Genomic DNA, 15,498 nt, shown 5'->3' with positions numbered 1-15,498 from the left:
CACACCTTTGAAACTAGACACCCCCTCCCCCCAACTATTAGCTGAATAAATTTGTTTTCCTTTGTAAAATACATGTTTTATGTCACAGAGTAATTGGAAAATTAAGAGAGATGATACATGTAAACCATACAGCACAATATGTGAAAGAGAATGCCTAGAGAAATGGCAAATATTATGATCATCTTTGCAACAACAGTAATATTGACATGTTTTATAAAGGAAGAAAATCAGATTCCTTTAAAGCCAAAGGGTTTTCAAGCCCAGTGAGATGAGTGGCACTTTGAGAAGCAGGAGCTACCAGCAAATGAAGGGTACAGCAAGAAGAAAGAGTTCAAGGGGAGGGAGGGTGAAGTTTACCTGGAAGAGTTGGAGGTATTTCCTCAAACATCAAGACTTGAATTGTTCCCTGAAATACAGCTCAGTCTTCAAATGCATGAAGGAGTAGGAAGGCCATTCCAAACAGACATAGCTGTGACAAAGCAAAATATTTCCACGCAAACACACCTGCTGGGCCTGGGTAACGCTGGGCAGAGTGATTTGGTTAGGAATCATGATTGGAAATTAGGTGGAGTCCAGGTTGGGAAAGTCAGGCTGAGAAGTTCACGTTCATCCTACAGTAAATGGGAAAGCACTGAACTTTTCTCAGCAGCAGAGAAATATATCCAGAGTGGCAGACTAGGAAAGTTCAGAGGCAGGGAAATGTGAACTTAGGGCTGGGAGGAGAGGTCATGGAGACGAGGAGACCAGAGTTTCCCCACCACACCACGGGCTGGGCCAGTGTGCCATGTCCACACTGGAGTTGAAATGGGACAGCTTCACAGTCTCCAAATCACTTGCTTACTATTTGTCCACTGAACGAAGACAATGACAGACTGATGGTGCAGGCCTTTCTTGGGTTACACAGATTGAGAATGAAGCTGGGAAGGAGCATAGGCTAGGAAGAAGCCAAACATTTAGCAAGGTTGAATCTAGAGTCACTAAAAGCTGGGTTAAGTAGCCTGAAGTGGGATTATAAATAAGGATTGAGGTCCTCATAATGGATAAGGCAGGTGCATCCTGGGCAGGGACGAGGGCAAGGAAGAAGGAGATTCAAGGTCAGGAATGGGGCAACCATAAGGAAGTTTGTTTGCTACAACAAAGGGAAAAAGTTAATTTTATGAGGTTACTCAGGTTTTTCTTTACACCCACTACCCCTAGGGTGATTGTTCTAAGTATAAAACACAAAGCCCCATCAAGGCAGACAAAAAACAAACAAACAAACTAACAAAAAAAAAAAATCATTTGTCGAGAAAAGAAATAAATCACTATCGATAGAAACCAAGACAGATGGTAATACAAGATGAGCAACTATGCTTGGCACTTGGCATTTATTATCTCCTAATCTTCAATTCTTCAAGTTGTTACTGTTACTAGAAAATAGATTCATAAAAGTTGTAAAGTAAGCTGTCCAAGGAGAATAAATGGTCACACCCGACGCCAGGGAAGTTTTGAACTGGGAACTTGCAAGGCAGTTTGGTAAGAGCACCATGAGAAAAGCCCAGGCCTGCAGATGTGAGTGGTTAGCCCTGCACTAAGGGAGAGTGGCAGGCATGGAAAAAGACACAAACCTGAGTGACACTACACAGCAGCGGTGATCGGGACTTGGTAGACAGAGACCGGGACGGGTAAGCTTACCAGCCTGGGAGAGTGCTTCTAACACTTCCAGAGAGGACTCCGAAGCCAGCCTGGGTTTTAGCCAAAGACAATGAACTGGGTTTTAGATGTGTTGAGCTGATTGGGGGGGGGGGGGGGGCGGGGGGAGGTGGGGAGAGGAGAGAGAGAAGGGAGGTTGGTAGGCAGGGAACAGCTGGGTAAAGAAATCCTGGCAGGTGGATGGGAATAAGAAACCAAAGTCCAGAAGAAAGGCTGAGCCCTAACATGTGGTTTTGGGATCACTGGGCCATATGGCAATTGAGCAGCATTTCTACGGTTTCTTACGTGGGAGAACTCTGTCTATATTGGCTACAAGAGCAGACTGATGTCTTGCCAACCTTCAGTAAACATGCAAGAATTCTCTCTGCCACCACCCCTGTGACTAGCCCCAGAAAACACACACACACACACACACACACACACACACACACACACACACACACACACTTTAGGGTTCTCAGTCAATGACCCTTCTACACAAACTCAAAGCAAATGGCATGTTATTTAGTTTCAAATGTGCCAAGTTAAAATGCTATGAAAGCATGTGGGCTTTGACTTTTTAATGTTATTCAATCGATGTCATTAAAACAGAGGATTTAGTCTTGTCATTATTCCGTTGTAATAACGCCTTCTATCTGTCTGAAAAATTGAAGAGCACTCGTTTATGTCGCCTAACCGACTTATTTGGGGGAATGTTAGATGGGTTAAAGACAGCAAAACCCAAGTTTCAACGTGCATGTGGGGAGAAGAAGAAAGTCCATGTCAAGTGTGAATAATGTCCTGCCACTCAGCCTGAGCCCTGCCTCCACTGACTGTGCAGTCTGGCTGATCCAGTAGTGAAGACAGATCCTTTCTCTCCTTCTCTGGCGTGCCAGCCATGCTTAACACCCTAACACTTCATTAACATGCTAATGTGTGACGATTATTTTGTGCAAGTACCATTGTAGATGATTTTGAAAGGCTCTATCAACCACAGCTACAATGCAGGGACCTAAGTGCTAACTCACCATGATTAATAAGAAAACAATATACTGCTCAAAGGCTTTTTTTGTTTTGTTTCGTGTTTTATCTGTCATATGGTTTTTGCAGGTCAACTATTCTTTCTCTGAGCATCAGTGAGAAAAGAAGCTGATTTCTCTGGATACATAAGCCAACTGTAACATTAATTCTACCAGGGGGAATAATACACTAAATGTCAAGATGTCAAAGATAAATGGCTATTATGGCATGGATTGTTGGCAAAAGTAATGAACTAGGAATTGGAAACCTGATTTCAATTTAAGGTTCTCTCAATGTCTCTCCCTCTGTAACTCTGAGTGAGTCATTTTCTCATTGGGGACTATTTTCTTATTTATAGTATGTTGGGTAACTAAAATTTCTTAAAATTTCTTCTTACACAACTACCCATGATCAAAGGATATTATTATTATAACAAATTGCTAACCTTCTAACTTCTATAACCATTTTAGAATAATTTTCTAGGTTATTTGTATTATTAATCTTCATCTTCTATTAACTCCAAGTGTTAGCAAGAATACCTATATCTCTAAGGAGAATAATTCAAACTGTAAGAAGGCTCATAAAAGATGATAGAATAACTGGAGAGACAGTGAAAGCTCCCGCATGGAACAACTTACTAAAAAATATGTTAGTTTTTCTGTTTTAACTTATAAATTTAATATAATCCATGTTAAAATTTCAGTTGAATTTTGAGGAACTCAATAAATTTTTCAAAACTCATGTGTAAAGAAAAAAGTTCACATATACTTTTGGAAATAAAAACCAATAAGGACTTACTTTGCTTAGATATTGATATATACAACCAAGCTTTATTAACAAAATAGCATGAACTATGGCTAAAAAATGAAGAAACCAATGGAGCACAAGGATGGTACCAATTTGTTGAGGAAACAGAATACCATATGGAAACACAGAACTGGGCTGCTATCTACCACCATATATACATATGGGCTCCAGGTAGATTAAAGACCTAAATAAGAAAGATGTTAATATAATAGATAATCAAAAATAAATTTTGTAACAGAGGGACAGAAACAAATTTATTTTACAAAGCTCTCAGAGTAAAATATTGATAAATTGAATTACATAAAAATTAAGATTTCTGTTCACATACACACACACAAAAAAAACAACATAATGGACAAAGTTAATAAAAAAAATAAAAGTGACAGACTAACAGAATTCTTGTCTAAAACCAGCTGGCAACTATCTAGAATATTCAAAGAACTTCTGTAAACCAATAAAAATAAGTAAATGCACTTCCAATGGACAAATATGCAATGAATTTGAAGGGGAATTTACAGAAGAAAAAAAATCCAAAAGACAACAAGCATATAAAAAGCTGACCAGATTCATCAGTAGTCAGATAAAAGTAAAATAAAACTAATATATATATATATATATATATATATATATATATATATATATATATATATATAATTTTATACCCATTAGACAGGAATGAGAAAAATTAGAAAACTTAATGCCAAATATTAGCAAGAGGTTGTATATAAACACTCATACTACTGGGGGGAGAGGGTGTGACTAGGTGAATCCTTCTGGCGGTAATATGAGAGGACTTCTGAAATCAGACTGTTTATGGTATCTGAGCTGTATGCACATGCTCTATGGCCCAGCAACTCTGTTGGTCTAGAGCCTAAATAAATGTCCTTCAGCATTTTCCAAAAGGGGGCATGTCTAGGTTGTTCACAGCAGCCTTGCTTGTGCTGAGACAATGTGGAAGTCCTTCCATGGCAGAGAACATAAGTAAATTATGTTCTAGGCAAACTGTAACAGACCATGAGCAGCTGGATGCAATGGAGTAGATGTATATATAGCAATATTCATAGGCCTCAAAATATAATCCTGGGTAGAGAAAATAAAAACAAAAGAGGAAATATAATACACATAAGTTAAAATGCGGGTACAATAAATCCAAAATATGAAACCGTAGATTTTATAAGAACATATTCACTAACAAGTGCATATACTCTGAAAATAGGTTCCCGAGTGACCAGCACTGTGGGTAAAAGGGAGGGTTAGAAGCCAACATGCACACACAAACACAAGCAGGGCCCTATGAAAATTCATATTTCTGTTATCTTCCATTTATGTAACATCAAACAGAAGTTTTACAAAACAATACATTCTTACTTCATACAATGCACTGTTTACATTTTCTATTTCCTTTTTAAAAAAATGTTGGTCTCTATTTATAAAGGTGATTGTATAACCTATCAATGGGTTACGACTTTCCATTTTAAATCACTGATGGAGGCAATAATAAGGGCATTATAGTGAGTTCCTGGGATAATAATAGTGCCACACACTCATTAAAAATTCAAGCACATGAAGGAGAACTGAGAAAAAGACCCTCTGTGCTGCCTTCACCAAGAAGCACATCCACAGGGGATTCCCACCAGTCGGAGGCTGTTCCTCCTCACGTGATTCCGCCCTAAGTGGCACTTCCGGAGAGTGAACTTTTCACCCCTATGTCAGCCCTGGCTTGTCAGACTTAGGCCAAAACTGAAGCAGGAAACGATATGCCACTTGCTAAAACACAAAGGGGTATTTTAAATCTTAAAGGAACTTTTTTAAACATTCCTGAAACACATTTGAATAAGATGTAGATATAAGGAAATATGGGCTCTCTCTTGAAAAGGGAAAACTGGAAAATATAAAAAGGGTAGTTCTAAGGAACAAAATAATAAAACAAAAAAATGTGGAAATAGGGTAGATTACACAGACTTCAAGAGAGCAGTAAACTTTATTAGAGTAGAAGGGGAAGCTACAGAAGAGATAGGATAGCCCATGGGCTCCTCCTAATCTGCAACTCAGTAAATACAAATTGAAAGAAAACAAAAATTCCTATTCCAAATCAACTAAAAACTGTCTTTTTAGGACAGCTGTAGATCCTCCTTATACCAGAAGATCTTACCAGAAAACACATTTATTGGGCCAATATAGAGAGTAGTCATTTTAAAGTATTTAAATAGAATTAGGCACTAGTGAGCTAATTGAAGAGAAAAGGCACAATAAAGAGCATGGCACTGAATTTTGTGCCTTTACAGCAGGGGTCTTCAAACTACGGCCCGCGGGCCACATGCGGCCCGCAGAGGAGTCTGATCCTGCCCGCCAGGTTTTTTGGGCAGTGAGCGCAGCCGAGGTGTTACAGTAGGAATTAGTAGTTCATATAGTCGGGCCCTCCAGCTCTCTGAGGGACCGTGATCTGGCCCCCACTTTAAAAAGTTTGAGGACCCCTGCTTTACAGCTATGCCCAAGCAGAGCATGAGAATACGTGGATAGGGTTAGAGACAGCACACCATCCCCTCTCTCTGCAGACACCAAGGCAGCAGCATCTAAAGCCCCATCACACCACTGGGAGCAATGCTCCTTGGAGGCCAACTTTTGTGAAGGGCTAACCAGGAGCCGGGTGTGTGAGCTTGTGTTTGAAGTGAGCCTCTCTACCCAGGGTTATAATCAACTACTTGTAAAACAGAATTAAGTTAGGTGCTATTCAAAATTAAAAAAAAAAAAATTCTAAACATTGCCAGGTTACATGGAATCCATACAACCAAAGGAATCTGGAGGAGAAATATAATTAGTATGATGAGAGGAATGACTTCTGGACTATGTATGAGGTAGATAAAGGTAGAGAGAGAGATGAGCTGGCTGTATGGGGGGGGGCGGGGCAGAAAGCAAATACTCTATACAGCAGGTACATTAAAAAGAGATGAGCACAGAGGAACCATGAAGTTGTTCTAGTATATTACCAGTTACTGGTCCTTGCACTCACGGGTATTCAGAAACTGCAAAAGTAGACATATCACGATAAAGAGAACGACCAGCGACTTTCAATTTTGATGAAAACATGGCAGAAGAACAATAAGAGTGAAAACCAGCATTTCTTGAAAAGGTTCTTTAGCTCACACAGCTGCCAGTTCTTACAACAACTCTGCAAGGTAAATGATATCCCCTTTCACCGATGAAGAAACAGACTGTCCTAGATGCTGACAGAAGTCCTCAGGGCTACACAGGAATAAGCATGTGGCAGAGCCAAGATTTCACCCAAGACGTTTTTACTTCAAAATGTCTTTACACTGAGTGTGATGATGCCGCAGATCAATTAAGTGAGAACTGAAGAATTTCTTCTATTTAAAAAGAGTAGAATGGGTTAAGTTCTGGAAATTGCCTAGTTTTATTATTTTACTATGATTATTCAAGATACCATCATAGGAGAAGCTAGGGGAAGGCTACATGAGAACTCTACTCACTTTTGCACTTTCTGGTGACCTAAACTTACCTGTAAGTAAATTTTTAAAAAATAAGAATAATGAACTTTTTGGAAGATTATCTCACTCCTTTTCCTTTGGAGATGAATGTATGATATATTAGAGATATGTCTTAGACATAACTATATATCTTTGACGTATTCCAAATATAAATATCTACTTGAGGTACATATATATTTCTTCTGAAAATATATTGAAACTAGAGGCCCAGTGCATGAAATCCATACACTCAGGGAGGGGGTGGTCCCTCAGCCCAACCTGTGCCCTCTCACAGTCTGGGAGCTCCCCAGGGAAGTCCGCCTGCCTGCTTGCTGCTCCTTAGCACTGATGTGGAGGCAGGAGAGGCTCCCGCCACTGCCACTGCACTCACCAGAGGTGAGCCTGGCCTCTGGCTAAGCAGCGCACCCCCTGTGAAAGCACTGACCACAAGGGGGCAGCTCCTATATTGAGCGTCTTCCCCCTAGTGGTCAGTACACATCATAGCGACCAGTTGTTCCATGTTTGGTCAATTTGCATATTAGCCTTTTATTATATAGAATACTCATAATTACCGTATTTTTCGGACCATAAGACGCACTTTTTTTCCCCCAGAAGTGGGGGGGGGAAAGTCCCTGAGTCTTATGGTCCAAATATAGCCTACACATATACTTTAAAAAAAAAGTTTTTTTACTTGCCAGGCTCTGTGTGGTCTCTGTGTGCTTGCCCGGCTCTGTGTGCTTGCTGCAGCCACTGTCCATTCCTCCGTGCCCAGAGTGTCTGCCCCGCTCTGTAAACCCCGAGTGGTAGAGGAGTTCCCATGTATGGTAGTCAGCCTCCATGCTCTCGCTGCAGCCATATCTCCATGTCAGCCCAGGTGCGGTTTACGGTAACTGCGTAATCCAAACCGTAATCATCGCCTGTACCCCTTGCTGGCCCGTACTCCGTGCCCGGAAGAATGCCGCGTCTATTCCCCAAATCATTCCTCTCCGCCCTCTGTTGCCGTGCTTGACTACTGGGTAGGCGTACTGTAGATCTCAGCAGAACCTTTACCATAAATCTTCAACTTTATTCTAATTTATTACTGAAGTCTCTCGTTATTGTGTTTTACAGTACATTTTGTCTTTTGCTGACTGTATTTTTTTTAATACTGGTTCTAAATGGTTCTAAATGCTGCTGTTTACTTTACAGGGTTGATTACATGTGTTTATGACTGTGATGTTGGGTTTTAATGCACATAAAATATTTTAGGACACTATTTGTTTCAGAATCTTTTTTTCTTCATTTCCCTTCTCTAAAAACTGGTGTGTCTTATGGTCCGGTGCATCTTATGGTCCGAAAAATACGGTATGTATTATTAAAGGTTAATTCTCAGTTGTTTTCAGTGACTTAAATAGCACAAGAGATAAAATAATGGCTGCCTTCTACTCTCATTAAACTTTAATAAACTTTCACTAAATACATATTCCTACATGGTACTGGATTATTTTGCCTATACAAGTTTATCTCCTCCGACACTCAAAGTTTTTCATTGTCTACCATGTTTACATATGGTAACTAGGAAAACAGAGCTACCATTATATGTAAGTTGAACATTATAAGAATAAAATGTCTAGCCGAAAATGGTTTAGCTCAGTGGATAGAGCATCCGCCTGCAGACTGAAAGGTCCCAGGTTAGATTCCGGTCAAGGGCATGTACCTTGGCTGAAGGCACATCCCCAATGGGGGGTGTGCAAGAGGCAGCTAATCGATGTACCTTTCTCATCGATGTTTCTAACTCTCTATCCCTCTCTCTTCCTCTCTGTAAAGAATCAATAAAATATATTTTTTTAAAAAAGAATAAAATGTCTAGCTGATATGAAAAAGATTGTTTGATAAGAATACTTACTTTTTTTCTAAGAATGACTGAGCCACTTTACCCCCAATATATGATTTTGAAACAGTTACTATTTGGAGTGACTTCTATTGTGTCATTCAATTTATGTACTATCCCAACACTATTAAATAAAAATTAATATGTCCATTTCACATATAAGGAAAGCTAGAGAGATTAATTCACATAAGTCACACAACTATCTATCTATATATAAAAGCCTAATATGAAAATTGTCCCCTAGGGAGTTCGACCAACTAGGAATTCGATCACTTCTTATGATGTGTGCTGACTACCAGGTGGCAATGTGGAGTGAAGGAAGGCTCTGGCAGGCAGCTGCAGCCAGGGAAGGGAGGGCCCAGCTGGCAGCCAGCAGCCACTAGGGACCCTCCCCATGCAAGAATTTCACGCACTGGGCCTCTAGTTCAGTGATAAAGTGTGGATTCAAACTCAGATCTACATGACACTAAAAATACTATCCCTTTCACTATCTTTGCCCCTCCACACTTTCATTTCTATAATTAAAATGCATCCACTGTATTATTGACCATTCACCCCTTAATAACAAAATATACAGTCTAAGTACATTTAGACATTTAAAAATAAAAGCCTCAATCTTCATTCCTGGCTCCTATTTGAAGTTAAAGTTTATTACTGAAGCTGAAAAGAACTCTTTTAAGTATGAAAGAAATGCAAGTGATATTCCAAGTTACAATATGTGTGTGCTCAAGTGGGAAACATGAGAAGAGCATCTGCCAAATTCATTTTGGCCTCATTTGATACTATCTCACTGATCTGGGGCCAGCTTACATTTGTTGCTCCCTCTCTCTTTCCCTCCTCCATTTCCTCTTCATTCCAGAAGCATACAAAAACCATAGTAAAGAAGCTGGATAAACTCTCCAATAATACACTGAAAACACTATCAAATAAAGGAATGGCTATCTAGTCCAAGGATAACCTCATTTCAACTAAGAATAACCTAAAACACTAAAATAAAAAGAATCTTTATGGGATCATAAATAACAACTGGAGATAAAATTACTTAAGGTAATAATTTTTTTTAGAAATAGATTTTTGGAGACATTCTCAAAAGAACTAATTCAGTTTGTACTTATGCACAGGGCTTTATCATTTAGTATGAGTCAACCTTCAAATTGTACTTTTTAATTCAAACTTTTTAGAAAGTCTTTAATTAAATTAATTCTACTTCCAGCTTTTAACCCCAGCACTGATCCCTATCTGCTCAACCCTGACGCTAATGAATCTCAGATTTCTGATACTTGTAACTAAACAGCATCAGAATTGAACATTAGTTTTGAAGGTCTACAAATTTCATGATAGTCTCCTGCACATCTATTTACATTTACAATTGTTTTAGTCTAGAATATGTAAGTGGTAGTATTTTCTTTAAAGGACAATCAGTTCTCAACCAGTTAGGCTTTTCAAAATGGCCAAAGTAAAATGACTAGTAGATTTCTGTTTTAAAGCCACTGGTGTTTCCCCTTTATTGTGATATTGTCTGGTATCCTCAGTTCTTTGCTTCCAACTTCTTGGCAAATTAGAGAAGACTGGATTAACAAAATAGTAAAGAAAAAATTACCTTTCTAGATAACCAAACCTACAGGCTAAAAAATCCTGTCTTCTCTCCTAGACCACTAAATATCAGCTAACAAATAGAGGTGTACCAATGAATATTTCCATTATCCCCCCCAAGGAAAAATTTAAAAATTGCATCAGATACATGTAATGCTGAGATATACCACAGGAAATAATGTTTTAGTACTCTCCCTGACAAGTTCACAAGTAACAGAGGAGATAAAGTTAACAGACAGTTATAATTCCGTGTGATGGGGATATGAGGATAAGCACACAGTTCTATAGAAATACATTGGAGGGATTTTCAACACACCCAGAAAAGGAGAGACATTAGGAGTGTATATTTTCACAATCACCATACCCATAAATTCCCCGAAGAAAGTGATGCCTAAAAGAGACTAAGAAGTAAGTATCTACTTTGCATTGACTAAGATTGTTTTAATAAAAAAAAAGACTGACAATAACAAGTGTTGGGGAGGATATGGAAAAGTGGAACCCACATATATTGCTAGTGGGAATGTAAAATGGTTTGGCCACTTTGGAAATCAATTTGCTAGTTCCTTCAAAATGTTAAGCATAGAATTACCCTATAACCCAGTTATTTTACTCCAAGATATACACCCAAGAGAATGGAAAACATACATCCATAGTAATGTTCAAAGTGGTATTATTCAACATAGCCAAAAAGTAGAAACAATCATTAATTGATGAATGTCCATCAACTGATGAATGAATAAACAAAATGTGCTACCTTCTAAAATGGAGTATTAGCCGGGACCGGTTTGGCTCAGTGGATAGAGCGTCGGTCTGTGGACTGAAAGGTCCCAGGTTCGATTCCGGTCAAGGGCATGTACCTTGGTTGCTGGCACATCCCCAGTAGGAGGTGTGCAAGAGGCAGCTGATTGATGATTCTCTCTCATCGATGTTTCTAACTCTCTATCCCTCTCTCTTCCTCTCTGTAAAAAATCAATAAAATATGTTTAAAAAAATAATAAAATAATTTAAAAAATATATTTTAAAATTAAATAAATAAATAAAATGGAGTATTATTCAGTCATAAAAAAGGAAGAAGCATTGATACATACTAAAAGAATAGAAGAACATGCATGAATCTTAAAAACATTATATTAACTAAAAGAAGCCAGACACAAAAATCCACAAATTGTATGATTCCATTTATATAAAACTAGAGGCCCAATGCATGAAATTCATGCAAGAGGCTCAGCCCTCACAGCCCTGGCTTTGTCCAGAAGGTCATCTAGAAGGTCATCTGGAAGGTTGTTTGTCTGTACAGTCTAATTAGCATATCATGCTTTTATTATTGTAGATGTCCAGAAAAGGCAAATTTGTAGAGACAGAAAGTAGATAATTGATTTTCAGAGGCTGAGGAAAAAAGGGGAATGAAGAGTGACTATAAATGGGTAAGGTAATGGTGAAAATATTTTGTGATGATGAAAATATTCTGGAATTACAGCATGGTTATAATACCTATAGACAAAAACCAATTAATTCTGTGACTATACTATTACTGAATTGTCACTTTAAAATGGAGAACTGTGAGACATATGCATTATATCTCAACTAAAAAGAAGAAATAAGAATGAGCAGATGGAAAGAAATGAAAATGTGGCAAAAATGGTAGGTGATAAAGAAGAAGGGGAAGCTGTTGAGGGTTCCAGAGCATGAAAAGCAGGGAACAACGAAGTGGGGCTGAGTGGGTGGCCCACCTTCCACTTCGGGCAAAGGCACAGAGGTGGGCGCTGCCTACTTGGGTGGCTGTAGATTCAGAAGCCAAGTGAGTTGACATCTAACACTTCTCTTCTGTCCATGAGATAAGTAAGCAACAAGTTGGCAGGGCAGGAAGTCTGAGGTGAACAGAGGAGGTTAAGAACAACCTCTATAGAGAGAAGAGAGAGATATTGAAAGTCCCCCAGATTTGCTTTTTAATAAAGCTTCAATAGTTAAGAGTATAGAGCAATCAACTTAGGCACAAATGAGCAGGGGGTCTCGGGAGAGATGTTCTCTGTCAAGCCTCCAGCATCCTTGGACTAGAGTGTGAGAGGCTCTCCTCTCGCTTCCTGCTACTGTGTACAGCCATGGCTGCATCTTCAAGGTTCTCCTAGTCAGCTTATCACTCTGTAAGTCATGCAGTAAGCAGCTTCTTGGTTTAGTATCTGTGGTCTCCTCATATTTACATTATTCCAACAACTAGGTACTGGAGACTTCAAAGATTGATAGGAAGATGCCTTGTATGAAATTTTTCATAACCTTTAGGGAAAACAAGGTATTCATGTGTCTTATTTTTTAAATTGGTTTTTATAATTCTCTCAACATTTAAAAAAAAAACGAATCTAATTTGATATGCTTTAGATCAAAACATATTAATAGTTATTTTCTATGCTTTGAAATGAATTAAATTAACTTACCTTCATTGATAATGCTGATGTCAAGTCAGACGCTGAACATTTTGTCATAAATTTCCAAATCAAGATCTAGATCTCCATGGAATATAAACATGGAATAATGCCACCAGATGCTAGTACCTGTGGACAAAAGCCAATGATTTATTAGAGCATTATGGGAAGTGGGGGAAAGTGTTGTATAGCTACTGCCAAGTCTTCAAAAAGTACTAATGTGTTTAATTTCTACATATTTGACAAATATATACTAATTATGTTAACATTTTTTGAAAGCTTCCTATGTAGTAGGTACTTTTGGACATGTAAACTCATTTGCTTCTTCTTCCAACACTATGAAAAAAATATAGCAGCTCATACATATCAGAGCCAGGATTTGAACCTGGGGATTCTGGTTGTAGGTCCTGAGTTCTTAATCACTACATGTACTGCCTTGACATGCATCCAGGTACAATACTCCAAAGACTCTTAAAGCCTAGAAGATATGAGGAATTCTAGTTGATTTACTCTCCTGTGGTTACTTGTCTTTCTCAAAATATACAAGTGTGATCCAAAATTTTAAATATTACAAGTCAAGATGAGTTATAAAGAGGCTGAGTTAAGGGGAAGAAAAGTGGGTTTAAATTTTAAGCAGAACTGCAACTAATGGGCTATGTGTTGTGCCTGATTTACTCAACTAGTTGATCACTAATGTGTGGATAGCTCTAAAATTCCCTGGCAATGAGAAAAATGCATATATTCTGTGAAGCTCTCACTTCTTCCACTGCAGCATGCTTTCATCTATCTGATCAGGCATTCATTACCCATTCCTGTAGGCACTGCTCAGGGTCTCTCTCCTCTTACTCTGCCAATTGGTCTCTTCTTTCATTGTATACTTTGCTAATGCTGGTCTATCCTGGATAATTTGGCACTTAATAGGTTACTGGACCATTTTTTTGTTTATTTTTAATTTTTATTGTTGTCGTTTTTCAAACTTTTTTAGAAAAGAAGCAGAGCACAAATAAATAAAACTGCATAATACTTAATTCTCTTAAGTATTATGTATGATATGTCATGAACTTGACTAGAAACCTTTTGGGGACAGGGAGTCCTTAAGAGCCTGGGGCAGGTGGCAGGATGCAGAGGATGTTACGGACAATACTGCCTAGCAGTACAGTCCCCTCCACTCGGGGATATTCTGTGTGAGCTGGCTCCATTCGGTGAATAAATTTACTTACATTTGCAAATATGTAGACATGTTGAGATTCAATATGTGAACCTGAAATAAGACCTGCAGTCATTATATCTCCGAGGTATTTCTGCCAAAGAAAATATTTTTTATCTTGATTCTCTGATTTTCCAACCTTGTTTTCTTTGTGTTTTTCTTTAATCCTGTTATTATTTCCACTTTGCTTTCTAAACATTTAAAATGTGTTGCCTCCCCCTTGTAAAACAGTAAAGAAATCCTAAGGGCAGGGGCTGGCTTTGGGGATCAAAGAAGCATCGTAAGGGATCCGTACAAGATGTTAGTATCCACCTATGTGAAGAGGGAACAAATGTTCAACTAACAATTGGCATAACTTTTAACGAACATCTCTAGTCTTTACATAAATTATAGATATTGTGATATAGCAGTAGCAACAGTAGCACTCAACAATAAACACTTTAATAGCATTTACTCTGCACCAAATATCCATTAAACACTTTACTGGTAATAGTAACATGGTCCTTACAATAACTCCATGACATAGGCCCTATTTTACTAACAAGATGAGAACCAGAAAGGTTAGTTCACTTGCTCAGTGTCACACAGTTAGTAACTGGCAGAGGTAGGATTTGACCTCAAGTAGTCTGAGTCCAGAATACCCACTCATAATTCCTTTAATATAAATGCCTCACCATCATTATGACTTTGTGTCAACTCTAAGACACTCTAATGTTCTGATTTTGAGTGCATTTGTATAGGTATACAAATTATACAAAAGCCCTTATTTCATGGCATTATATTCTCTATACAACAATTTCACAAAAATCCAGAACTATTAAGTTTGATTGAATGGATAAACTCCATAGGGTTCTTATGCAAATAAAATAAAAAATAAAATACATTTCAGAAACTATTTCTTTTAACTTGTAGCCTAGAGTAAAAAAACTAAAAGGTAGGCATTCCTGTACTAATATTTAACTTTTTATTTCAAAAGAATTTCAAACTTGCAGGAAAGTTGTAGGAATTGCACAAAAAAATGTCCATGTTCTCTTCACCCACACATTCCATTCCAGCTGAGCCCACCACTTAGTAATGGTCATTCTAGCCAAACATCTGGCCCAGGGTCACACTTTGTACTTCGTCGTCCCCTCTCTTCAGTCTCATTGTATCTGGAGCAAGACCAGCTCTTCCTTCACTTCCCTGCGCTTACACTATTGAAGGCTGCTAGTTAACTATTTCGCAGAATGCCCCTCACTGGTACTAGCCAGGTTTTCTCATGAGAAAATTCAAGAGTTACATTTTTGTGAACTAATGCTGTGTGCTTCTAATTACATCCCATCAAGTGACACATGATGTCAGCTTGTCATGTCACTGGTGACAGTAACTTTAATCACTTGACTAAGGTCGAATCTTCCAAGTTTCTCCAGTAGCGTTACTGTATTGCCC

The 15,498-nt window shown here is 38.4% G+C and overlaps 1 protein-coding gene across 26 annotated transcripts in view; it reads right to left on the bottom strand.

Annotated features, from left to right (window-relative positions):
• LOC311616575 (uncharacterized protein) overlaps positions 1 to 15,498 on the bottom strand; it is a 413,605-nt gene that overhangs the window by 153,315 nt on the left and 244,792 nt on the right. For 22 of the 26 annotated variants that reach the window (XR_014793916.1, XR_014793917.1, XR_014793923.1 and 19 more), the window contains one exon: positions 12,876 to 12,992. Coding sequence is in view for 1 of the 26 variants with exons in the window: in XM_084872097.1 (XP_084728223.1) it covers positions 12,942 to 12,992 (51 nt within the window). In the remaining 25 variants the exon portion in view is untranslated. Of the gene's footprint in view, positions 1 to 4,139; positions 4,579 to 6,547; positions 6,864 to 12,870; positions 12,993 to 14,083; positions 14,125 to 15,498 lie in introns of those variants that run through there. The other 4 variants (XR_014793938.1, XR_014793944.1, XR_014793945.1 and 1 more) reach the window with 4 other exon arrangements.

This window comes from Pipistrellus hanaki (genome assembly GCF_964339955.1).
Source record: "Pipistrellus hanaki genome assembly, chromosome: 2".
Classification (NCBI taxonomy): Eukaryota; Metazoa; Chordata; class Mammalia; order Chiroptera; family Vespertilionidae; genus Pipistrellus; species Pipistrellus hanaki.
The sequence above is the reverse complement of the archived record's forward strand: the minus strand, read 5'-3'. Positions and strand labels throughout refer to the sequence as shown.